Source organism: Orycteropus afer, unplaced genomic scaffold, assembly GCF_000298275.1.
Source record: "Orycteropus afer afer isolate SDZICR_OR568_19922 unplaced genomic scaffold, OryAfe1.0 scaffold00250, whole genome shotgun sequence".
NCBI lineage: Eukaryota > Metazoa > Chordata > Mammalia > Tubulidentata > Orycteropodidae > Orycteropus > Orycteropus afer.
In genome coordinates, this window is record NW_006921837.1 from 642,978 (window position 1) to 670,052 (window position 27,075).

Sequence of the window (27,075 nt, forward strand, 5' to 3'; positions counted from 1 at the left end):
GGGCCTTTGTCAAAGATCAGCTGACTATAGGTCGATGGATCTATATCTGGGTTCTCAATTCTATTCCATTGATCTATGTATCTGTCATTGAACCAATACCAGGCAGTTTTGACTACTGTGGCTGTGTAGTAGGTTTTGAGATCCGGCAATGTGTGTATGATTTTTAAAGCATTTTACACACATCATGCCATTTGGCACACAGTGACTGCAAGATCGGGCGTAATTTCCCTGAAGCTGGTTTGGAGAAGTTAAGTTTCTTTGCCCTGAGCCCAGTGTGGAGATCTGTCCTCAGAGCCCCTGTTTTATGCTGCACTGTCTTACCCAAAATAGTTTCTGAACTGAGGCCAGGGTATGGTGCAGATGCCTTTTTGCTTATGATTTGAATCATAGTTGATGAGGTATCAAATAAAAATCTGTCTGTGAAGCTGTGGCCCACTTAGTACATTCTTACGACTTCCTTTTCATTTTCCTCACTGGAGCATCACAGTTCAGTGTGGCTGATCTCTTTTCCTAGGCTTGCTATTTCCTTGTCAGCAGCATCAGAGCCTTCTCTCAGCAGACACTTGCTAAGCAGGGGATTGTAGTAGTAGCCTAAACATGGCCCTGACCCTAGGGCCTCCTAGCCTTGTCCACCATAATGCATTGTGCTAAGTGCTCCTATAGGAAGAGAAACAGTATCTCTGGGATACACTGTTTTTCTAGGTGGGCCATCTCCCAGGACAGGCAGAAGAGCCTCAGCCAGCTCCTTTGAGGCTAAGTACCAAGGAAGGGACCTCATACCTCCCTGGGGAGGGAGCATATGAGCCTAAGAGGACCTGAATGCACTTGAGCCAGTGAGCTTATTGTATTCCACCAAGCCTTAGAAAGAAGTATTTCAGGACCTGAATGATGGTAGGGAACTTGGAGAAGAGGGGAAGAGAAGCACCTGCCTGCTTCTAAAATAATTATTTAAAAACATAGAAGGGGCCTGGGAAACCTTGAAGCCAGTGTCACATACTGCCGTTTAAGGCATTTGGTCTTTTCAGTGACTGTTATGCATGTTTACGACATGCTGCCAGGCACCTGGTCCCTGTGCCCCAGGAGCTCAGTGTCTTTAACCCAAGACCCTGGATCAATGCCAGAAAGGAGTGCAAGGAGAAGGCTGTTGGACACATAAAGGAAAGAGCAGTTAAGTCTCCGAGGGAGAAGCTGAGGAAGGATTCCAACCTCAGGCTCCTGGTCTGCGTGGACTCTGAACCTTCCTTGGCCTCTATGCTTGGGCTGCCCTGCTGTGGTCTGTGCAGAGGATACCACTAAGCCCCATGCCCACTGTGTGCTGGGGACTGGGAAGAGGGCTAGTTCTAGGTGATTGACCCCAAGGAGGGACAGGAGTTGTGGCTAGAGGCCCACACTTCTTTTACTTCATGTCAGATGCTGCCTGAGGTGAAACAGCAGGGCAGGGGTGGACCTGCAGCAAGTTCACTGACCTACTCATGAAGGACCTCCAGGCCCTGCCCTTGGCACTCCTCTCCCAGCCTCAGCCTCAGAGGTACTCAGGCAGAGCATTTTCTGAGCCATGGGCTAGCCAGTCTTTAAGTGGCAGCCCACAGTGAGATCACCTAGGATGGCCCTCCCCTTACGCACATTGCACTCCCAGCAGGCCCAGGAGCCTGCCTCAGAACCACTCTGTAAGCCAGAAAGAGAAATGCACCTTGGCAGTTCATGTCTTTGAACGAGAAAACTCAGCAACCAGCATTTTGGACCAACTTTTGCAGCTCTCAGTGGGTTGTGCCCACTTTGTCCTTCTTGAAGGAAGTGTATATTTCTAATTTGGCTGCCTAGTGTGACTTTGCCCATTGAGAAACCCAGGTTCCCTGTGTTTACTCCTTGTCTCTTCAGAGGACCTGGCAGGAGAGTGAAGGGCGGATTTGCTGTGAGTGCTGTTTAAATGCTTGGGTGGCTTTCAGAGGCTGTCAGCCCACTTGGCCCCTCTCTGCTGCTGAGCAAACACTGCCTCGGAGCACCCACTTGACCATTCTTTTGGAAATAAGTACAGATGGAAGAGGAAGTGCTCAAGAGTCTAGAGCAGGCAGGAGGTTACCCTCAGGACTTTTTTCCCCAGACAAGGAGGAGATTAAGAAACCCCATAGCTGAGTGTTTCTGAGTATCTTGGCAAGGACACACAAGAAATGGGCAGCAGTGGGTGGCTCCAGGGAGGGAGTAGTGAGTGGCTCCGAGCTGGGGCTTAGTATGCAGGGGCAACTAATGCTTCACTGTCTACTGGCCTGTACTTTTTATTATTATTATTATTGTGATTTGGGTGAAGATTTACAGAGCAAATTCACTTTCCATACAGCAGTTCACATATACTTTGTCTCATGTCATTGACCACAGTTTACCACAGTGCAACAGCTCCCCTCCCACTTCCTCCCCATAGTTACCCTCTTCCCAGTGTCCATCCCTCCATACACTCTTGCCCCCTGAGCTGTCTCCCTGTGCATAAGCAGCCCTTCTTTCTCCCATGATTATTCTCTCCAAGGAGTGTATCTACTTGAGGTAAATGTTTAACTCATATGCCTGCATTTTGTTTGGCTGAAAACTACAGGTGTGGGTTCAATTCCAGACCTGAAGGGCAGCTAGGGGCCATAGTCTCATTGGTTCCACCAGGCTCTATTGGACCAGCAAAACTGGTTCCCACCTTTTTTTTTTTTTTCCTCCAAATGATTTTGAATTTTGTTCCATATTGTTCTCCCCCACTGGCCTGTACTTTTAAAGTTGTATACTGGGAATGAGTGCTACCAATATTAAATGTGTGTATGTGTGTGTGTGTGTGCGCACGCATGGAGAATAAGGAAATGGAGTCACTAGTACCTGGCTCTCTATGTATTTCCCTCCATGTCCCTTTCATTCTCCCTTTCTTACCCTGCCCTCCTGGCCCCCAGGAAGGTCCTAGAGGTGGGCCAGCATCTCTGTGATGTGCCCATTCCCACATATCCTTGTTAGCAAGGCCTTGGAAATTGTGGAGAAGAGGGAAGGTGAAGACAGTATGAACCCACCACTCCTCTGAACCAAGCCCAATACCTGCTCTCATTGTCCCTAGACTAGCACTTACTTAGTATATGTAGGGAACCTGAGGCTCAGAGTTTACTCAGTTCGGCCAAAGCAGCTCAAGTAGGAAGTGGGCAAAGCCAGACCCAGGTGTGCCTTGCCACCAAAGCTCACACCCTTTCCTTGACAGCCCAGAATTGGCCCTGATCTCCACTGTGGAGCACCCTTTCAGACTGATCTGCTTCCAGACCTGAAGTCCTGGCAAATAGCTCACGTCCATACCTGAAAAAGCACACCCTTTTCCTTTTCCTCTGAACAGGGCCCTGTGGCCCCACCCTTCTCCAGAGCCAGCCCACCACCATTGCCCATTTCCAAACCTGAACTACAGAGACCTTAGTTATGGAGACTAGCAGACCGAAAAGCTGGTGTGAACTTTTAGCAAAGACATCTGGTTGTATTACTTGTAATCTTGGATTTATAGTATTTCAAACTGTTTATCTCCAAGAGAAATCTTAGGGAGCCTATTTTAATTAATTGAAAAAGAGAACAATTTTTTTTTCAATTGTGGTTTGGGTGAAAGTTTACAGAGCAAATTGGTTTTCCATTCAACAATCCATACACATTGTTTTGTGACATTTACTATAATCCCCACACTATAACAACATTGGTCTTACTTCCTCCCTGTACCCACTCCTTCCTTCCATCTTTCCTCCCCATCCTTTCCCACCTTCCTAGCTCTATCCCTGAGCAAATATTATTCTCTCTTGATCTCATAGGCTTGATTGTTCTAATGAGGGCATACCCCTTCTGATATTGTTAACCTTATAGGCCTGTCTATCATTTGGCTGACTGTTAAGTCATGGGGGTTAAGTTCAGTTCCTAGCTTGAAAGGTAATGGCCATAGTCTTGGGGGTTCCACCAGTCTTCATCAGACCAGTAAGCCTGGTCTTTTTTATGATTATGAGTTTTGTACCACATTTACCCTTACTTTATCCAGGAACCTTTTCTTGTGATCCCTTTTAGAGAGGTCATCAGTATAGCTGGGCACCATCTTATTCTTCTGGTCTCAGGATCAAGGAAGCTGGGGTTCATGCATTCCATTAGTCCTTTAGACTATCTGATAGTTTCCTGCATCTTTGATTTTCTTCATTCTTCTTTACTTTGGACAGGAAGAGACCAATAGTTGTACCATGGATGACTATTCACAAGCATTTAAGACCCCAGTGCTACTCACCAAAGTAGGCTGTAGAACATTGTCTTTATGGACTATGTTATGCCAATTGACCTTAGTGTCCCCTGAGACTATGGTCCTGAGCCTCCATACCCAGCGACTCATTCCCTCGAGGTGTTTGGTTATGACTAAGGCGTTTTCATAACTTTGTCCCCTGTATGCTCCACCACATTCATGGATATATTTGCAACAAATATAAATACATAGGTAGAGATAGCATCTGTCAAACCTGTATATATGTGTGGTGTAGTCCCATTTGCCTTCCCACCCCTGTTCAGATTGAGTGTCTGTATATCCACACTTAAATTATTGTTATTACTATCAGTATAGCTTTCTGTATGTAATGGTATTCCCATTGTGCTCCTCCCTGTGTCTTCCACTCCCTTGATAAGAGAACAGTTTCAATGAGCACATCTATTGGCAAATGGGTCCTTCTACCTTAAGCTTTGGAAAGTAGTTGCCTTAAAAAGAAAAAAGAAAAAAAACCTCACTGCCATCGAGTCAGATCCAACTCATAGCAACCCCTCCTTGGGTTTCTGAGGCGGTATCTCTAAGGAAGTAGATTGCCCAATCTTCCTTCTGACAAGTGGCTGGTGGATTTGAACCTCCAGGCTTCTGGTTAGCAGTCAAATGCCTTAGGCACTGTACCACCAACTCCTATTAATGTTGCATTCTTGTTTTATACTTAAAAAAAAAAAAAAAAAAAAACTCACTGCACTAGAGTCGGTCCGACTCATAGTGACCCCTCCTAGGGTTTACAAGGCAGTATCTCTAAGGAAGTAGATTGCCCAATCTTCCTCCAAGGAGTGGCTGGTAGGTTTGAACCACCAGTCTTCTGGTTAGCAGTCAAATGCCTTAGGCACTAAGCCACTATTACTTTGCATTTTCCCAAAAGGAGAGGGAAGAGTTTGATATCAAATAAGCTTGAAACTGGTTCAGTCCAAAAATTACCCTAATAGCAAGTTATCAGTGTATAAATTAACTAGATTATCTACTCAATGGTTAAGTTCAAATGATTTTTCTGATTGTTTTCCCGCCAAGTTCATGTTTTCTTAGAGTTGAAGAATCTTGGATGGGAACTTCTGCTGCTTGAGTCAGCTTGCACTTGACCCAGCTTGGAAACCTTCCTCTGGCTCTCCAGGGTGGAGAGGCCACACTCCCAGGGTGGGCCCTCAGGGTTTTGGTCTTTTGGGAAAAATAGGGAGCAGCAGGTCTCTAGATCCCATCCTCTACTGTGAGGTTTTTATAACTACTTCCTCAGTCTTTTCTCTTTAAAAACCAAATTCTAAATGTAGTGTTTCCTCAGGAACACTGCTTTTTTCTCAGCCTTGTCATTTCCGTCCTAGTTAATGTTGAACAATGATTGCCCTGAGGGTCCGGATCCTGCCTTGCAGGCCCCTTGCAGCGTAACCAGCAAATCTTGCGGCAGTCCCCCACAGAATGCCCCTTCAGTGGGACTGGAACAGATGGGTTCTGTGTTTCTCCCTGGGCTCTTTTGCCTCTTCCTGGTCTCTACTCAGCCATCCAACTCCCTGAAAACACCCCTCAAGGTCTGGTTTGTGGGCCGTTTCAGTGTTTGTAAGCGGTGCATTCGGAAGATGGACCACCACTGTCCCTGGGTCAATAACTGTGTCGGCGAGAACAACCAGAAGTACTTCGTCCTGTTTACAGTAAGTCAGCTTCTGAATTCTGCCCCTCCCTCCATGAAACAATGGAATACATGGTTCCTTTGACAATTCTCTGCACTCGGGGTGTTCTTTGTGCTGTTCAGAGTACTACTGGGCCATGTACATCCCCACCTACCTGCCAAAGATCTCCACAGCTCAACAAGTCCCTAAGCCCTTCTCTTGAGCATTGAAAAAATTCACTCATGTTGATTAGTTGTGAGTAAGGGCTATGTTCTAGGCTCCCAGCACAAATACTGATGCTAAGTAGTTAAAGAAGGCAGTTTTGGTGTTGCCCTCAAGCCCTCCCTCAACTAATGATGGATGGAGTATATTTAGTGTTAGAGCTGGAAGGCCAATGACAGTCAGCACCCTGACTTTGCAAGTGAGAAGAAGCAACAAATCTGGAGCAGCCCAGCCCAGCTGGAACCCATGTCATGCCTGGCAACAGGCTTTGCTGCTCTTCTTGTTCCTCATTCTCCCGGTGAATGGCTGCACACCTCAGGTCCTAATGCTGGAGAAATCACCGATGCCTCTCTGGCCCCTGCCCCCTGGTAAAGCCTCAGCCAACTGTGACTTAAATGGTCCTGGTGGGAGGTTCTGAGTGTGTCTGTATACTGATAGTCAGGTCTTCACAACAATGGTGTCTACACTGCTTTCCCGTTTCAGATGTACATAGCTCTCATTTCCTTGCATGCCCTCATCATGGTGGGATTCCACTTCCTGCATTGCTTTGAAGAAGATTGGACAAGTGAGTATGCACCAGGGACCCCTCACTACTCCAGGGTGGATGTGGCCCAAGTGGGAGGAGGTGGGTGCTCTGCTCCCTTCATGGTGCCAGGCACCAACCTCGTTTTGCTAGATCTCCTGCAAGCCTATGGAATGACCAGGGAAGAAACAACAGAGGCTCTACTGTCTCCTCATGAAAAAGAGCAGGCCCTTAAAGTCAGTTCCTCAGGTAAAGTAGTGAGTGGGACATGCCCAGGAAAAATGCAGGCCCCACACAAGGAGGCTTTTCTCCCTTCATGGTGCCAGGGGCCAACCTCATGTTACTAGATCTCCTGCTCCAGGGAGTAGAAGTCTGCTGGCACAGGAGAACTTTGGTTTCTGTGTCTTTAAATGAAGCCCTTTAACCCTTTCATGACCTGCAGAACATGTAGTGCCCACCTGCATTTTCCTCCTCTGGGGTTTATTGGGCAGCTGCTTTCCCACTGGCAGTGCATGCAGCTATCAGGAGGTAATCTGTTAACGGCTTGGAACAGAAGAGAATTACTGTTCTTACAGGGTGTTGTATGAGGTGGCATACCCTGGAGGTGTGATTTTCCAGGTTCCTGTGCATTATTGGAAGTTGCCTTTCTGGTGATGATTCCATGTTTGCACAAATACCACATTTTCAGGTTCCCTAAGTTGTATGGACTTGTCAGGGGTTCTAGAAGTCAGTGCAGAGTCCAGACGGACACTGACCCTACCCCCCAAGCCCAGAAAAACACGTGTCCCATATAATTTTATCCCTGGGTCCAGGGTAACAAGGATGCCCCACAGTGCCACAGCTCTCTTCCCATTGCCTCCCTGTGGTTGGTTACCTTTTCCCCTGTGTCCTTCTTTCCTATGCATTCTTCCCCTCTAAGCGATCTCCCTCCCTATGCAAATGCAAGTTCTTCCTGCTTTAAAAGTATTCAATTTAAATGAGCAAATAAATAACTAACTAAGTAACTCCTAACTAAGTAACTAACTAGGTAAGTAACTCCAACCCAAAGATTGCACAAATCCTGAGGGAAAAAGTAGAAGCTATAGATAAGTGAGGCCACCTACTAGGCTAGATTTTTAATGTCTCACACTTGCACTACCATTAGTCAGATCCAACTCATAGAAACCCCTCCTTGGCTTTCCAAGGCAATATCACTACGGAAGTAGATTGCCTAACCTTCCTTCCAAGGAGTGGCTGGTGGATTTAAACCGCCAGTCTTCTGGTTAGCAGTCCAATGCCTTAGGCACTATGCCACCAGCACTCCTGTGGTGATTTTTCACATACTCATGCACATATGTGATCTGTGAAATAAGAGTTTTAAGCATAAACATATTTCCACTGTTTTTCTCAATGGGTCCCCTGTGTCATTTCAACAAGTTTTAGAGATTTTCCCCTTTCCGCACATGCTGACTTCTCAAGCAGTTTCTTGCTATTATTTTTCTTTGGAACTGTTGAGACTGGAAAAGGGATACTCTGTGGCTTGCACTCAGACCCTAAGAGGCTGTTCCTGCCTCTATATTAGTAGTTTCCATTTTCCCAGTTCTACTCTGCCTGACCCCACTCCACCCCCAGCTCTGTGGCTTGACATCACCTAGGAGAGAAAGAATACCATGTCTCCCCATTTTCATGATTGCTGCAGTTCTGGGATGAGCTGGAGAGAGGCTCAAGCTCTTAGATGTAGGGACATGAGAGGGAGGATGGGGAAGCATGGGTTTCTGTAGACTGTACCGTTCTACATAGCTGAGTGGCTTACAGGCAAGTCCCATGGTTGCTTAGCTAGCATTCTGAAATCCACACATTCTTCTAGGCCCTTAGAATCCAGTTCAGCTCCAGATGTGACGTTGGCAACTTGGTAGGGAAATCTGACAAGGATATTTTGTCATCACAAACCGCCCACAGATCATCGGGTTAGCAGACGTGGGCAGTGACAAAGTCACACAGACTGCCAGTGAAGCAAATGTCTCTGTCTTTGGAATGGCACTACGTGCCTACTAATAGCCAGGCTTGCCACAAAGGACTTTTTGAGCAGTGCCTTGTTTCCACTTTATCACAAGCCTGCAGGGTAGGAGAGATACTGCCCACTTTGCAGATGACCAAAACTGGGGCTTGAAGATGAGCAAGTTCCCCAAGGTCACACAGCTAAGATGAGGGCCTGTGATTCAAAGCTAGGTCATGAGCTGGGACTTCAACCTATCTGGCCTTCTCCAACTCCTAGGATCTTCTCAGCTGTGCTCTTGATTGTCTTTGGTCAGGATTCCTGAGGAGTAGGCCTAAATTACCCTGCTCCCATAGGAGCTAGGCTGGGAAGCACAGGAGAGGCCTCAGAGCAGAATCCTGAGGGATGACTGTATGTGACATTTCATACCATTACTGGTTGAGGAGCTTCTGTAATGGGAGCTTGTATAGTGACCTCCCCCAAGGTAAGGGCACTTTGAGTTGAAGTTTAAAGGTTAGGGAGGGAGTGCCACACCTGTATCTGGTTCCTGCCTCCCCAAACTCTATGGAGGCCAGGCCAAGAGGGGAACAATACCTACAACCATGCAGGGATCTAGAACAGGCCACCAAGCTTGGCCTCCAGCTCTAGGGAACCCCAGGGAGAGGCCAAAGCACCTCCATTCACTTGGCAGCGCCCCCTGCTCCTGTGCCAGTGCTGTGCCTAGGCCTAGCTTTGCATGTGTAATCTCATGAATCCCCAAGAGGTGGGTACAAACATTCCTGCTTTGCAGAAGGGAAATGGAAAGTTCAGAGCCCAGACCTCTTGCCCAGATTCTTCTGCTGTCAGGTACTGTCCCAAGACTGGGTTTACAGCAGTGAGCAAAACAAAGTATTCACCCTCATGGAGCTTGAAGTGTAGTGACAGAGGCAGGTCTCAAGTGAGTACAGAGAGAAACAGGTAATTACAATGCAAGGTGTAGGAAAAACACAGGGGCCAAAACAGTAGTAGTGGGGCATTTTAGAGTTTGTGATCAGTAGTTGGGGCCAGAGTTTGAGCCCCCTCCATGTCTGTCTGACTTCAGGGTCCTGATCTTCCCACCACTCTGCCCAGACCCAGAGGCCAGGCAGGCAGCTACCTCACTGTAGCCGCCCAGGGCCAGCTTGTCAGGCTGCTGGACTGCTCCAACCAGGCCTGGATCTGCAAGGAGCCAAGGAGAGATAGTGTCTCAAGGCTTTGCTAAGTTCCAAAGGAAACGTGAGGAGACAAAAAAGCATTTTAGATGAGCTGTCCCTTACCCGACTGCCCATACAGTGTTTGGTATCTTCCCAAGCTGTTCCCAGGTTTGACTTCTCTCACTCCTCCTGAGGTTCCTGGGAGGCAGCAGCAGGGTGGCTCAGAGAGCCACTTTTTCACTGCAGTCCTAAAAGCCCAGGGAAGTTCAGCTCTGCCCTCCAGGATCTGACCTCTCTAGCAGGAAACGGGCCTGAGCGCTGGAGCACGTAAATCCCAACCAAGCTCAACCAGCACTTGCCACAGTACTTGAGAGGTAATGAGTGCCAGACAAGAGGCACAAGGGACACTGCGTGTGCCATCCATGGGCCAGTCATGCCAGGTGTGGCCCACATTTCCCCAGGGGGTTCCTCAGAGGCCATCTTGAGTGCAGAGTACCAGAGAAGGACTCCCCCTGTTCACCCGCTGTCTTCTGCCACAGCACCTCTGCCTATATGTGCAGTGGGTGAAGTTCCAGTTTAGACTTTATTCAGACAAAGGATTCTGCTGCTTGAAACAAAGCCACGCTCACTTAGTCACTGCCATCAAGTCAGATCCAATTCATAGCAACCCTTCCTTGGGTTTCTGAGGCAGTATCACTACAGAAGTAGATAGCCCAGTCTTCCTTCAAGGAATGGCCAGTGAATTTGAACCGCTAGCCTTCTGGTTAGCAGTCAAACGCCACAAGAGCTCCCAAACAAAGCCACACATGTAGTCAAACCTCACTGTTTCACAGTAGAGGGAGTGAAGGTCCACAAAGGGGCAAGGACTTGCTACAGGACAAACCCTGGGTCAGGGTGGGCTTGGGTGGTCAGAGGGCCTCCAGGCAGGGGCAGGAGAAAGAAAGCACCTACTATGGGCTTACTTTTTGGTTGGCCTCCAGCCCTGGGGACTGACTGCCCCAGGGCTGCTGTCACTACTGGAGATTATCCAGCCCCTGGATCAAGGCTGAGCACCAGCAGTTAACTGCCGAGCTTGGTATACAAAGCCACCAAGTGGTTTTTCGCATCTGCCCTTACCTCCTTACAGATGGAGGTGCAGAGGGGACGGCACCTTGTACAGTACTCCTGGAAAACTGGTAGCCAAACTGAACTGAGGCCTCTCCTCCGATACAGCCTGCATTGCACTCTCCAAGGAGAAGAGGGTCTCCCTGAGGTGTCATCAGGCCTTCTTCACACCTCTGTTCAGTCATTACAGAGTCCTTCCATGTGCCAGGCACTGTGCTTGACATCAGATGTAGACAATTACGCTGTGGCAGCAAAAAGAGTCAGTGAGCAAGGACTGATGAGTGTGAGGGAAGGGGAAGCCCCGTGCAGAGCTGGCCTGGTCGAGGAGGGTTTCCTGGAGGGAGTGCTTTTGTAGCCAAGCCCAGAGTGAGAGGAGCCAGATATGGGGCAGGGTGGTCCCCACTGAGGGAATGGTTTCCCCAGAGCCTTGAGGCCAAAGATATGTGTGACCACAAGGAGCCAGAAAGTCCTGCAGGACTGGAAGCAGAGTGGATACCCTGGCAGGGCTGTGAGTCAGCACCCAGTAGGGCAGTGGTGGATGGCAGGCTGTGGGTGGGCAGCCCCGAGCCCAACATGTCCTTCTCTTTCAGAGTGCAGCTCCTTCTCTCCACCCACCACGGTGATCCTCCTCATCCTGCTGTGCTTTGAGGGGCTGCTCTTCCTCATCTTCACATCAGTGATGTTTGGGACCCAGGTACACTCCATCTGCACAGATGAGACGGTAAGTGGGCGCCCCCACCCCTCCTACCACCTCCACCCCTGGGGTTAGGGAAGGAACTGGGCAGATGCTGCTGGGAGGGCAGCATACAGGCCAGACCTTGGAGCCCAGTAGGCATGCCTGGGGTGTAGGCTCATGTTACACATTGCAGCAACACTTGGATCTTCCACACACACACATGCATCCCCCACTCTTGGAGCAGGCACAACAGATCACATCAGGAATAGTGCCCAGCCACCTTGCTAGAAGGTCCCTTTGCCTTGATTCCAACCATCTTCCTGTGATGGTTTTTTCCCTGCATCCCACACTATGCCAGGCACTCTATAGGCACTGGCCTATAAGCCCTTTCCCTAAGGATAGGTTGGTCTGCAAATGGTGCCCTAACCCCGCTAGGACAGGCAGGGGCAGCTTCCCAGAGGAAGTGACTTCATGACTAGGTCCTGAGAGCAGTGTCAGGTGACAGATGTGCCTTGAACCTCCCAGAGCAGTGAGCAGCAACCTGTTGCCTGGCCTCTAGGTCATCTCTGCTTGGCAGCTCCATCCTCGTCCAGTGCCTTCTGCCCATCCCCATCCTACCCACTGCTCCCCCTCAGGAGCTTCAAAGCTGCTGGCTGGGCTGGGCTGGAGCCTGCACCCCTGCTGCCTCTGCCACCACTTCATTTCCTGAGGTCTCCAAATGCCTCTCAGTGGCCCATCCACAGCTGTGATGTGGGCATCTCTTCCTTTTAGGCTGTGGGGTCCAGATAAGAGACCCCAAGAGAATGGGGCAGCTCTGAGCTCTGGGCGGGAAGAGTGGATTTGTGACTCCATCCTTGCACTGCTCCTGGCTTCCTGAGGTCCCCTCAGGCTGGCAGCTCTCAGCAGTGGTCGGGGAACCCAAGATGGGACTTTGGGTGCCTGTTGGGTAGTCAGCCTTGACAGAGGCTCATAGGAGAGCAGAGCTGTTACCCACAGGCTCCCCACCCCACTCCTCCCCTATGGGTGTAGAAAAGCAGAGAAGGGAGAGATGGTGCTGCCCTGGCCCATGGTCTGAATCTGTGGGGACTCCTGACAGTTTAGAGGGTTAGGGGACTCTCAGCCACACTTTCCTAAGAAATAACATCACTACATAAAAGTTTCTGTGCAAATAGTAGCCACTGGCATAGGTGCAGCCATTTATTCAAGTAGAATATGTGACTAACTTTTCTGTATAAGACCACCAGGAACCCCAAAGGTGACCCTGCCAGGCCCCAGCCACTGTTGGAATGCTGCCAGGCCACCTAGGGCATGGTCTTGGGGAGCCAGAAGGAAAACTCTAACAGCCTTTGTGGTAGTTATTCTTGCCCCTTAAGATCATTATGAAAGGAAATTGTGTTAGGAGGGAAGGAAAGGCCCTGCAGCTCCTGGGAAAGGCCAACTTCCCCTTGACCTGTATCCTGCCAGGTCCCTAGGATGTGAAAAAAGACTCAGACTTGGGGGGTCCCCCTCAGGCCCCATGCGCTTTAAGGGTGGGTCCTGGCTACCCCAGGCCTCACCTCACCAGAGACCACGGCAGACAGACCTCTGGCTGTGCTCTGGCAAGCCTGCTGGCCACAAGGGAGAGCAATGCCAGTTCCATGTGGAGAAGGGAAAAGGGGAGGGACCAGCTGTTGCCCTGGGCCCTGCTTTCGCCTGTGGGACTTAGCAAGGAATAGGTGCAGACGCTCAGACAACAACTGCCGTGGTAGCCTCCCTCACACTTCTCCCCCAAGGATGACCTTTGCCATGACTGAGGCTGACTGGTCTGTCCCTGCAGCCCTCTAATCTATACTAACCCCTTCTCCTTCCTCATCTGTGGAGACTCCCCTCCCTCACCCACAGCTTCTCACTCCTATTCTACCTTCTCAGCTTGTATCTCTTCAGTTCCACTAAGCGGGGTGCTCCTTGACCTCCCGGCTGGCAGGACTAATGGCGCCAGAGCAGTTATTTGATTTGTTCCTTTTTTTTTTTTTTCATCTGCAAAGTGGTCATAGTAGCTTCACACTTCCTCAGAACTTCTCCCAGATGAATGACCATCACTGGCTATCTGGCTATCATGATTGTAAGCTCCTCGCTAGCTAAGGTGGGTTCTCGCGCCAAAGCCTTCATGGCCCTGCTTCCATGCACTCAGCCCCGCACTGGGCCAGGAGCACCTCTGTAGAACCCAAGTAATGACCGAGACAGGGTTGAAACCCCCCTTCCCTTCATCACAGCAGATCACAGTCATAAGAATGGCTCAGCACCTGCTGGCTCCGCTTCCTTTTTCTTCCTCTCTGAGGGGCTTGTAAACATGTGCCCACCAAAGAAAAGTATAGTTTTTTAAAAAATAACATTTCTATTAGAGAAGAAAAAGTCTTGGGTAGATAGTTTTATAGGTCACTTGAAGAAGGAAGCATTTACACATTCACCTCAGGCTAATGGATCATCCCTCCCTAAAACACCACAGCAGGAAAGTGCCTGACTCAAAGTATGATTGTTCTTGTTTTCAGGGAATAGAACAATTGAAAAAGGAAGAGAGAAGATGGGCTAAAAAAACAAAATGGATGAACATGAAAGCCGTTTTTGGCCACCCATTCTCCCTAGGCTGGGCCAGCCCCTTTGCCACGCCAGACCAAGGGAAGGCAGACCCGTACCAGTATGTGGTCTGAAGGACCCTGACCAGCATTGCCACTCAGATATAAACCACATCACAGCACTACCGTCCAGCCCGTTCTCATGAATGTTTAAACTGAGAAAGCAACTACTCTCAAACTTTTCTTTTTTCAATGTCTCAAGTAAAATGGCTGAGCATTGCAGAGAAAAAAAAAAAAAAGGCCCCCCGTTTTATTTTTAAAAGATCATCCTTTCTATTTTTTGGTGACCGAAGCTGCTCTTCTTTTTCCTTTTTAAAATCACTTCTCTGGACTCTGGTTTCCTCTGTGCTGTCTGTCTGGCGTGACTAACATGGAGGAATGCTGCTCCCGGGCTATGCCCACCTCTACTAACCAACTGAGACGTGAGTGATGCTGGTGGTGGAGGGACTGGCCCCGGACGCCTGGTTGGGGGCCTGTAGGAGAGCCAGGAGAGCCCCTGGCTTCCCCATGCCCGGCAGGCAGCAGCAGGCTCCCAGAATGGGACTTGAAGCCACAGTGAAGATGGATGCTTACCCCTTGAGGCCTGAGCAGGGCGACTTCAGGGCTGGAGCCTTCAAAAGGGCCTCGACAAGCGGCCTCACCCCCAAGTGGACACGGTTTGCCTAATTCGTGAAATCAATTGTCTGTCTTTGTACCTTTTGGGCTGGGGGTGTGTAGTGATTGCGGGGGTGGGAAAGTGGGGGAGAGATGAAAGGGGTCTTATTTGTATTCTGGAATCAGCAAATATATTCCCTCTGATTATTTGGAAGACTGTAAAGGAAAGAAATTCTTGCAGTTCCAAATGCCTTACACAGTCGACAAAGTCATACAATTTGAGGCGAGCTACATTTTCCTTTGTTACAGCTACTTACTCTCTTATTTCATCCCGCTTCCTATCAAGATGCCATTTAAGCAGTGTTAATGCTAAAGAAGTGAGTACCGCCCCAGGACTCCCAGTGTGGGGTGGGCCACCCAGCCAGAACACCAACCTCTTCTTCCTGGTTTTGTAAATCTCTAAAGTGGGTTCACTTTCTGATACTTTAGATCCATACGTGTGCACATACTTGTGTCCTATCTATCTTTTAACCTGGGATGCTGCTGTCGGGCTGCGATGGGTGCCTGCCTCCTGTGCCATCCATGCTGCAGGGGCACCCCAAGACCAGAGTAGCCTTTTCCGTTTGGGAGGGAACTCCTGTGTTTATTCTCATTTGAAAGAGGTAGTAAATAGTTGCTGGAGTTAGAGAGTAGGAGTTGTCATGGAGTACCCTTCAAATGCAAAAATGACAGCAATCTCACTACTGACTATCTCTGAATTCTTACACTTTGGTTTATTTTTTTAAAGCAGTTGCCACAGACCTCCTTTTTCAGCTTTTGCTTGGGGTGGGGGTGGGAGCTAAGGTTTAGTAAATCCAATCCTGGGCAGGACAGAGTTGATCTAGCCAAGTGCTTTTTCAGAAAAGTAAGTGGAACAGGCTGCATCTTTTCAATTCTGTCAGTGCTTCCACGTGGACACAAAATACAACGAAATGTTTCCAGAATCTCTTCTGCTCTAGCTCTGCTCTCTCCCAGTGTGAGCTGGGGCAAGCAGATTATGTACCATCAGTGTGAGTTTTCTCTGTCTTGTTATTTTTAAGCTACACGGATGCTTCCTCTCTTAATGAGGTTTTTTGTTACTGCTGTTCGTAATGGGCGTCTGTCCCTGTCTTTTGAACAAGCTCCCCCCGCCCCCCGCCAGGCCTCTCTTTCACTTTCTGCTGCCAAAACTGCTTCCATTGTGTTGATGGTCTCTCAGTCACTACAGAAGAAATCATCTGCCGGCTGAGTTTGTGCCTGGCGTCAGGTTGGGGGAGAGACCCTTTTCCTTCCGACGCATCGCTTGGTGAAGCTGAGGAAGCTCCTCCCTCAGATGTTTAACCAAAGAACCTTTACTTGCCTCTACTGTTGTGCTGTAGAGTCAAGCCCAAGAGGCCAAGTTTTAAAGATGCTGTTTTTAGATCAACCTTGTAGCATTTGTTCTCCACAAGCCTTTTATTTATTTATTTTCCCACAGTCCACCTAAGTGTCTCAGAGAAGTATGGCCATGCTGGAATGACTCTAGGGCAGTTTAGGAGGCCGTGCTGCAGCTCTGGCAGACTGGGACTCAGGAAAGATTTTTAAATATTTGGATGCCCTCGAAATAGTCCATCTTCGTGGGCTTTTTCTTTTTTTTTTTTTCCTTCTTTAAATGACCCACGTTGGGTCTTTTCTCTGGAGAATTTCTAAGAATGCAGCAGATAGTGCTAAAGATGTACTGAACTGTTTTGTTTTGGGTTTTTTTTTGGCCCTAAAAATAGAAACTCAGTATTTAGACCTGAGCATACTACACCTATCTTTCCCAGAGAGAAAGGCTCCTTTAGACAGCCCGTATGATTCTACCTCTGGTTTATACATACTTTTTGGCTGGAAGGAATGTTTTTTTTCCTATTTCGTTTTTCTTGACACTGATCACAGTTAGCCAAGAGCACAACGACTAATGTGCCTGTCATTTGCAGCATAGTGATTAGTTCCCAGCCTGGTGTCTACACAGACAGATAGAGTCCCTGAGCTCTCCTATTTCCAGTCAGGAGCTCTGGTGGCATAGTGCCTAAGGCATTTGACTGCTAAACAGAAGGCTGGAGGTTCAAACCCACCAGCCACTCCTCAGAAGGAAGGTTGGGCAATCTACTTCCATAGTGATACTGCCTCGGAAACCCAAGGAGGGGTTGCTGTGAATCAGATCAGACTCCATGGCATTGAGTTTGTTTTCTTCTCTTTTCTTTTCTTTTAATGAAAGAGGACAGCTCTCTACACAAAGGTGGCCTGGATTTTGGCTTAGGCACAGGAGTTCTGACAGCATTGAATGATGCTCTCCTGGGAAAATGAACCAGAAGCAGCCACAGCCTTCCAGAGGCACTGAGGAGTGGAGGGAAACAGTGACGAGGAAGGTGACAGGGCGTGTGGATTAGGCGGTCCCCAGGTCTCCTTCTGTCAACTTAAGCTCTATGTTCATAGCAACCCACAGGACATGCAAAATTCTTAAGTCCAAACAAATCCAGGCATATTTGCATGGGTTCAGTGGCATCCCTCACAGAGTAAATTTGGATAGAAAAGTATGTGCTAAGTTTCCTTTAGTCATACCATTTCCTCTTTGTAACACTCCCTTCTTCAAAGAGCCCCACATAAGATACCTTGTATTAGCAGCTTTTCAGTCATTCTGGTTAGGCTGCTTAGACATTTAAAATCCACCATCCTGATGCAGAAACCTTTCAGATAAGGCAAATCAATAGACACTTGTTAAACACTTGATGTGAGGTCACCATCACACAGAAACCCCTCTCCTCAGGAGGCCAGGTGGTGCCCTCCCACCAGGTTGATGGCCTTTAGGTTTCTCTCATTTCAAAGCTAAAAGGAGGAACCAGCCAGTAGAAGCAAGGGGCCCAAACCTAGAAAGGACTCTTAAACATCAAAGAAATGTGGAGAGAGGACAATTTTACTAGAATGTCTATCAAGGATCCTGTCACCAATGGTTGAAAGGGATACTGAGCCAGTGGATCTCAAAGTGAGGTTTCCAGACCAGCAGCACCACCACCACCTGGGAACTTGTCAGAGATGCACGTTCTCCGGCCCCACCTCAGACCTGTGGAATCAAACTATGAGAGTGGACCCAGCAATCTGTATCTTTAAAGCCTCCAGGGATTCTGATGCACACTCAAGTTGGAGAATCTACTTGGGGCTTGCAGGAGTTGCCTACAAGTGGTCCCTGGTGCCTGCTGATGACGGGGGTCCTGTGTACCAAGCACAATGTGGTGCTGAGTGGGGTGCAACTGTGAGGCCAGCCAGCACTCCCGCCACTAGAGAAACCACGGATCCTGCTCCCTCATAGCCCTCTAGCTCTGCAGTAAGTGATGCTGAGGAAATCTGTTTGTTTCAAGGGGAACCAGATTATTTGTCTACCCAGCACTCTTTCCTGTGCATCTCATCAGTCTGACCATCTCTGGACCCATGTGCTCACTGGGTGAAGAACCAGCCCAAAGGGAGAGGGAAAGAGTGGGGCCAGGGACCTCCAAGCGGGAAGATGGCCACTGAGTACCCTGGACCCAGGGACATGTCCTGGCACCTAGCTCCCCTCTGTGGGGCTGAGTTTCCACATGGCCTGTTCTTGTATCTTTCAATACATATCAGCCCCTGAGAATCACCTCAAAGATGATTAAAGAAGTTACCGGGAAATGGAAATAAGCCACTGACCAGCCTATTCTTCCAGCCTGAAGCCTTCAATTCCCTACTCTATCCCCCAAGAAAACAATCACAATTTGAGAAGCATGATTGCCCTGGTATAGCAAAGAAAGGTCCCAAGGGACCCCCACCTCCACTTCTACACACACAGGAACAGATGCAGCTGATCCAAGGAAAAGAAATCATTGCAGAATTGTGTTTGCCAAAAACCTTCTGAGGAAAGGGACATGCTCTAACGCAGACAGAAAAGCCACCCTGATTTCTGCAAGAGAGCGAGTATAGAGCGATTATGCACAGGAGTCCTGCTCAGGCTGCTTACTACCTGTGTGACCTTGGACATTAACTTCCCTAAGCCTCTGCTTTCTTGGCTACAAAATCAGGATGATCATCTAAATCACAAGGTTGATGTGAGGAATAAATGAGATAAATGGATGTAAATGTTGTTGGAACAGTGTCTGGCACATGGTGTGGCTTCCATAGCATTGGATCTTGTTATCTGGAGGGGTGCTTTTCAAACCATGGGTCACAACTGTTCGTGATTTGTAAAATCAATTTCTTTGTTTTACAACCAGCTTTTTTTTTTTTTTTTTAAGAAATAAAAAAAAATTCATTACACACTGTAGGTGAAGGATTGTTTCATGAGACGTGTGCATGTGTACCCACATGATAGGTTGCAGCAGGAAGCTATTTCCTATTATGGGTTGTATTTAAGTGTGAAGCCACTGATGAAAAGAGACTGTCTTGTCTGGCTAGGCATGAAGAGGACCCATTGCAAAGCTGCAGCTTGAGGCTCTGACTTTCTGATGAGATGGGGAGTGGGGGGCAGCCTGCTCTTGCTCTGCAGGGGTCTCAGCTCAGCCCATGTAGATCGTCTGTGTGGATCTCTGCCTCCCTTCGGAGCCTTAGTCCGGGTGCATTCACCTGAGGCATTGGTGGATCCGTCCATGGATCCCAGGTTTTGAGTCATCCAGCAAGAGGAGGCCCCAACGTCCCAAGTCACACACCCCCTGCAAGAGATAGAGGTTTAGGCCATTGCCCTCCTTGCCAGCAATCAACCGTTATTGTTTTCTTGAGTCTGAAGTGGGTACTCCTGCTACCTCTGTACCCTTTGTGCTTAACTTTGCCTTCAGACACCTTCAAATCCACACAAAACTCAAAAAATGATTCCTACCAAGGAAAAGAAGCCCCAGTGGTAGCCCCTGAACATGAGAATCCAGACCCTCAGGCCCTCTTTATTGTAAGATTCCTTTGGAATATTTTCTTCTTTCTAGAGTCAGAGTTGATACTCCCTGATCATCTGTGTACTTAACTGCTGAGGAACTTGGTCTGTGGACAACCCCAGGTCCTGTCTGGAAAACATTTAGGAGCTTGTTAAGATGGAATCCTCTTCTGGGAACATGCTGCCCAAATGGAAATAGTAATTCTGTGGGTTCTTTTGCTTTGTTCCCCTCAACACATTTTCTCTGCTCTGAGATCTGGATGAGCAGAGTGGGGATTTACAGTAGAACTGGAAATGTATTGGTGAGAGAGAGAAGACACCAGTTCTGTGTAGGCCCAGTTGTGATGCAGGACCAGCCAGACAAGCTGTGGCCTCCTAGAACCTTTGTTTCCCCATCTGCCAACACTCAGTACTAACATCCACCTCCTCACAGAATAGCAATGAGGACACATGGTCATGACTTTGAATGGGCCCATGGCAGTGTGTAAACAGCCAAGCAGCTCCTTTTGGGTGTCCCTGCTGCAAGAATTTGAGCATAGCCTGGCCTGCCACATGGTGATGTCCCACTTCCCCTGCCATCAAGGTGAAAGTGCCCTTCCTGACAGGCTGCAGACAATGGCCCTACTGTGGGGCCAGTGCAGGAGCACCCCACTGCTCCTTCTGCTAAGAAGGGAAGCCAGCCTCCATGCTTATGGCCCATATGAGGCTCCCTCAAAACTTATGTCAAAAAAGTCCATCTTCTGAAATAACTTCTTTTCTGATAATAAAAGTAACACCTGCTCATTGTCGGAAACTTAGACCACATGGAAGGTCTATAGGAATAAATGCATATCATCTAAAATCCCATCCCCAAAGATCACCAGGGGCTCTGTGATGATGTTATATGAAACTCTGGGGTTTTTTCCCTTTAAACCATGCAGACAAGATTTTATAACGTGAAATTCTTTTAAAATGCCAGTTTTAATAACTGCATAGTATTCTGCTTTATGGAATAATTTACTTAGCCATCATTGTTGGACATTTTGGTTGTTTCCAGCTTTTTGTTATTATAATTCAGTGTTCCAGTTCATATTACATAAATCATTGTGTCTCAGATTTCTTTATTTTTTAACTTTTTATTATGAGATAATTTCAAACTGGCAAAAATAGTAGAGTTTCCATATACACTTCAGTTTCTCCAAACGTAAACAAGCATATATCCATAGTACAAAAGTAAAAACCAGAAAATTAATACTGATACAATACCATTAGCTAATATACATACCTTTTGAAATTTCTCCAGTTGGCCTTTTTCTGCCCCAGAATCTCACATTGCATCATTTATCGTGTTTCCTTAGTCTTCTTCAATCCATGACAGTTCCTCAATCTTACTTTGTCTTTCATGACACTGATCCTTTTTTATTTTAAATTTATAATGAACCACTTTGAAGTGGGTGATTCAGTGTCATTTTGTACATTCAGTGTTGTGCAACCACCATTCTGTCTAGATTTAAAATATTTTCATCAGACGTTGACCTTTTTTGAAGACCATAGGCCACATATTTCATAGTCTGCCTTTCCATTTGAGTTTGTCTGAGGTTTTCTCATAATTGGATTGAGGCTGTGCACCTTTGGCATGAACACCACTGAAGTGAAGTGTGTCCTCAGGCCACCACAGCAGGAGGCATATGGTGCTGACACATCTCATTCTTGATGTTAGTTTGAATCACTTGGCTAAGGTAGCATTTGCAAGGTTACTCCATTATACAGTTATTAGTTTTCCTTTTGTAAGTAATAAGAATCTTATAAGGAGACACTCTGAGGTCAGATTCTTTAACCTACGATTTTTTCAAAGCCACCTGAATCTCTGAGATATTGTGCTGGAGAAGAACTGGCCCACAGTATAGTCAGAGCTCAGTCTGTGTGCGCATCTCAATTTCTCATTCTGCATAACACAAAAGATTATACCATTTATGTAAGGATCTTTTGTGGAAAAGAAGAGAAAACTCAGAAATTGATACACAGAGACCTTTCCAAGATGGTATTGAGTCATGTGAATGAGCACTACCCATGCCTGGCAAACACACAGCAAATCCCCTTGGCTTCCAGAAGGGACAGAGAAGGCGGAAGCCCCACTGGGGGGTCAAAAGCCTCTGTGGAGGGAGATGTGGGCTTGGCGAGTTGGCCTGGCTGTGCCTCTAACTTCTTTGGGATTCTCCCCCTACCCCAACACACTCTCTGGCCTGGTGGGTGAGTCCAGCTGACACCCAAAGGCAGGTGAGTGGGCAGCGTGAGAAAGGCTGCAGGGAGCATCTCCTGTGTGACCAGGCTTGAGGCTGCCCTGTGACCACCTTGTGCATCCCCAGCTGCCACTGCATGTTAGCATTTGCTGTCCTGCATGTGCTTCCTCACCTCACATGTTGTTTGGATCCTGTGCTCTCCCTGAACCCTGTCATCCTTCTTCGTGCTTTCTGCTGTGCCTACCATGGGGGGGGGTGGCCAAAAATATTTAAGGGAGTCACTGTTTTAGTGATCTCTGGATGGGTGGCTCAGCTTTTGCCAGAAGAGGCCTGGGATACTGGCCCTTGGCCACCAGCAGCCAGGCCCCTGCCCAGCAGTTGGCCTTAGCAAGGCTGGGCAGTCCCTCGTGCTTGTGGAAGGAGAGGGGGGAGGGCTGAGTGGGTGGGAAATACAGGCCAGTTCCCAGGAAGGTCCTGCTTGCTGCTCCAAGCGGCTCCACACACACATGCCTCATCAGCCCCCTGAGGGGCTGGCCTGGCCCACAGCAGGCTGTGCCTCCCAGGCCCCACCTTAGCCACCCCTGGCCTCATGCTGTGCCGTGGCTGTGCTGGGGGCATGTGTGAGGGTGCGTAGGGCCATTACCATACTGACCCTATCACCTTGTCCCTCCAGGGCATCGAGCGCCTCAAACGAAAACATCAGCCCAGGGAGCACAGGGGCAGCTGGAAGACGGTAAAAGAGACCTTTGGTGGGAACTTTTCCCTGAACTGGTTCAACCCTTTCTCCAGACCATGCCAGCCAGAGTCCCCCAGTAACAAGGACTTGGTGCGGAGGGCAGCATCACTATCAGACATTGACAACACCGAGACAACAGAGGAGCAGTCAGAGGAGACAAAGGACGAGGACTCTGTGGAGGTGATAGATGAGTAGCTGCTGCTGTTGGGAGAGAACCAAACACGAAACAGTCCCGTCAACCTTTGTCCTGGGGTTTTGCCTAAAAGGGTTCATGGGATAGATGCTGTAGATGCTCTTCTGAGGCCATTCACTTGTCATTGCCATCCCCTGTGACTCCCTCCTCCCTCTCTGTTGAGCCAGGTCTCAGGGTGGGATGGCAGAGGGAGACGTGACTAAGAGTCTGCCCTGAGAGGGGTCATCAGGAGCTATTTTCTGAGACTGGGAAGGCTTCCCATCTTTCACAGCCTCTGCCCAACAAAGGAAGCTCTGAGCAGGGCAGCCCAGGGACAGAAAAGAGTTGGCCTTTGGCTTTCCTTGGGATGGCTGCCTTCTCTTGAGAAAGATGAGGCCCTGGATCTTGACTTTTGAGAACTAAGACCATGATGGGAGGACAGGACAAAGGCTGGCCTTGAAGGCCTGGGGTGGCACAATGTCACCAGAGAGACCAGCCTAGAAAGAGCTTCCACTACTGCTCAGTTAATAGAAAGGCACAGCCACCTTCAAGGGGAAGGTTTGGTTTGAGAAAAGACCCCAATCCTAGGCTATACACACATGTACGGGAACATACCCAGGTTGGAAATGAGCCTGAATTAAGATACTGGCACCAAAAATTAGCACCCATTTCAAAGACACTAGACTGCTGAGAGTCAGACAGCTTAGAATTGTTCTCCTTGTAGCCAGGCATGCGTCTCACGAATCCATCGCTCACAAGTGGAGGGGAAGGTTGTACCTATTTAGGGCTATTGGGGGTTCTGTCTTCCCCCATGAGAAGCTAATTTAATTCTCCCTCCTGGAGGAAATCTAACAACCCATATGGGTCGAGAGCTGACCAAAAACCCTGCCTGTGTGTTTCGTGCCAGCTTTTCCAAGATCACATTCATCTTGTTTCTCTGAAGGAATGAGTAGTTGGTGAACTTGGAGACATACATACACACACACACACACACCACACTCTAGTAGAATAAGCCTGGGCCCCAAGTCACCCCATTTGAAGCCTGGGGTGTCGATGGCCATTAATGAAGGTCTGAACTGGGGTTCTTGGGCTCCCAATGGTTGCTGAAGCAGCATCTTCTGCACAAAGCCCAACAGAAGGGTTCGTGTCCCAATTTGTTATAACAAAGCCTAAGCTTTTGTTCTTCTTTTAGGCCCCTTTCCCCCGTATCAATAGTATCACACTCTGTGGGGGGCTTAAGCACTAAGGCAGAGCTGCGGGCGCAATGGCTCTATTTTAGGGCCCCTCTCCCAGCTCCAGGGCAACAGAGCAAGAGTCCTGATGCAAAAGGGCCTTTAGCCCCAATTTAATGGAGAAGGAAGTCACAGTCTGGCGGTGCAGCACAAGGACACTTAAAAAGGAGGGCTGGGGTGAACGTAGGAAACAAAGGAGAACCAAGTAGCAACCTAGTTCTCTCAGGCGGCATCCTTGGGCACTGGTGATCCTGTCAGAGACACCCTCTGGCTGCAGGTGATGAGCGCCCCCCTGGGTTTGGGGTTAATTGCCTAGAGGGGTCAGTGTTCACAAAGCTGCCTCTATCCTAACCCCTGCTCAGAGCCCAGATTACATCCCATTAGAGAGCAATCATAGGCCTCTAGCATTGACTGGTAACCAGAAAGGCATGCCCAGGCTGCAGGCTTATATTCATGGTCTGTATCAGCTGTAATATTTATTAATGACAATGCAAGCAGCCCAAGTCGGTTCTAAAGCCAACTAACACATAGTCTGGACAGGGAATGAACACTCAGTGCTTTGGGAGAGAGCTGTTTTGACCTTGGGGCCCCCTGTTTGCTCTCCTCACTCATCAGAAGGCAGCCCTAGTGCCAGCATGGTGGATTGAATACCAAAGAGACTCCACACTGGAGAGGAACACAGTGCCAGCATCATGGGTCCAAGGAAACAGCAGTTAAGAGTAAGAGAAGACAGTTCTCTGATTACCCTGGGACCACAGACAACAGCAGTGCTCAGTTCAAGGCCTGAGGTCAGAAGCGTGCAAAACCACATGGCCCTTGAGAAGTGTCCTTGCACTTTGGGTGTGAAAACTACCTTCTTCAAGGCCAGCTTGGCCTGAAAGCAGAGGTACCCACCAACCCCAAAACCAATTCTGTTTTCTTAGATTGGTTGCTCTGGGAAGGAAGATTGGGAGTGGGGCCATTCCACCTGCTCAGAGTCTGAGCCTGCCCTGACAGCCCTCATCGGTGACCCCACCTCCACACAAGAGCCTCAGCCACATCACCCTCATTCTGAGAGGTGCTGGACTGGGCCTCTGCCAGGATTATATGGGAATAACTGGCCCAACCCCAAACCTCAGGCCCCCACACCAGCAGCAGCTGTTGACAGCATAACATTCTTCTGCTTAGCCTCAAACTGATGAAACTGCAAATGATGTCAAACAAAGTGAGTCCTACTGGAAGAGGAGGCTGGCCACAAACCTTTGCCTCTTTCTCTGAGTAAAAAGCTCTTGGCTCAGCCTCAGTGGCTGGAGTCTCCAGAACCCCAAAACCCTGGGTAGCACCATTCTCCTCAGATCACCTCCAGGGGCACCACTGGGAAAGCTGCTTTTCTTCCACTGCCAGTGTGGGAAACAAGCGATTGTCCACACAGCATCCCGCACAACTGCCATGCTGGGCTTTATTGCCTCTAGGGATTATGATGCTGTGCCAGGGGCCATCACTAACTAAACTCTTCTCTCTATGTCATCTTTTGGGTGTTATTTCCAGGAGAGAGGTGTGATCACCTTTCAACCCACAAGCACTTACTGAATGCCTACTGGATGCTGGGGAGGTAGGCATTTAGGGTAAGAGGCACCAGGATTGAGTTTCTCTGCTTTAGAGCCCAGCCCAGCTGGTGGGCCTTAGGGGACAGGACATCTGATCTAGGTGTCCCATCCCAGAATGTCATACAAATTACATGCAAAATGGCCCTCATTCAACCTATATATGTGCCCTCCCAGGGTGTGTGTGTGGTTAAGGTGACAGCCCTTGAAAGAGGGGCTGGATATCCTCAACAGGGCCCAAAACAAAGAAGCCTGGCCCCTGGAACTTCCCCTGGCCTGGGAAGTTCAAAGGATCCACCCACTGGCTTCCCAAGTGCCCATGTGACACCCAACACAGGAATCTTTAAGAAGCTCGTTCACATTTAAAAATCAAACCAAAAAAAGTGACTCAGGTGACCGTATCATCATCTTGAAGCAATCAGAGTTTAATTAAAAAGCATATTGATCACTGGAGCAAATCTCTGGAGGACGGAAAAAGAGCTCAGAATGGGCTTAAATTAGGCTTTCAACCACTTCATTCTGGTTCAACCTCCTGTTGAGACTTTGCCTTTCCACCCCAGATATACTGAACCTGAATCTACATTTTAACAAGATCCCTAGGTGATTGCAATCTAGATCTTATTAAAATACAGATTCTGATTCAGTATATATGGGGTCCAAAAAAACAAACTCACTGCCATCAAACTGATTCTGACTCATAGCGACCCCCCATTGGGTTTCCAAGGCAGTAAATCTTTATGGAAGTTGATTGCCTCACCCACCCTGGGGAAGAGCATACAGCCATGGAGTTGGGTCAAAGGCAGCCACCATTTCAAGCTGCCTGAAGTTGTACCAAGCGAACAGCTATCCATCTTGCTTCTGTGCTGCCATACCAAGCCAATTTCAGAGGGAAAGCCACCAGTCCACCTGCTGTTCCTCAGGCTGTTGTTGTTAGCTGCTGTCAAGTCGATTCTGACTCATGGCGACCCCATGTGCGTCAGAGTGGAATTGCTCCATAGGGTTTTCAATGGCTGATTTCCTGGAAGTAGATCACCAGGCCTGGCTTCTGAGGTGTCTCTGGGTGGGTCAGAACCACCATCTTTTCAGATAATCGTCAAGCACTGAACTGTGCTACTTGGGGGCTCTTTCCTCAGATTAGGGGCCCTGAGAGGAAGCCAAGGAGGGTGGGGGTAAAGCATCAGGAGAGGGAACCCTGGATTTCAGGCAGGCAGTAGACAGGAGTCGATGCACTTCCAGAAGGCCCAACCCAATGTGAGAACATCCATAGCTGGCAGGACTTCTGGGCTGGCCAAACCCTGGCCTAGTGGGTCTGGCTGTCTGTAGGTGTAGTCTTGTTGGCCTTTGAACTCCTTACCTTACACCCAGTTGGCTCTTGAATCTGCCCTCATCTGCATAATTACATTTAATCACCCATGATCTAAAAGGTCATCCCAAAGTAGGAAATGCTGAAAAGC

The 27,075-nt window shown here is 48.5% G+C and overlaps 1 protein-coding gene across 1 annotated transcript in view; it reads left to right on the forward strand.

Annotated features, from left to right (window-relative positions):
- The window catches only part of ZDHHC3 (zinc finger DHHC-type palmitoyltransferase 3), a 56,579-nt gene extending 33,750 nt beyond the window's left edge, over positions 1-22,829 (forward strand). Inside the window, exons 3-7 of the mRNA XM_042782158.1 lie at positions 5,832-5,928; positions 6,592-6,673; positions 6,797-6,880; positions 11,473-11,603; positions 22,572-22,829. Coding sequence (XP_042638092.1) covers positions 5,832-5,928; positions 6,592-6,673; positions 6,797-6,880; positions 11,473-11,603; positions 22,572-22,829 — 652 coding nt within the window. The remainder of the gene's footprint in view (positions 1-5,831; positions 5,929-6,591; positions 6,674-6,796; positions 6,881-11,472; positions 11,604-22,571) is intronic.
- Positions 22,830-27,075: the final 4,246 nt, after the last annotated feature.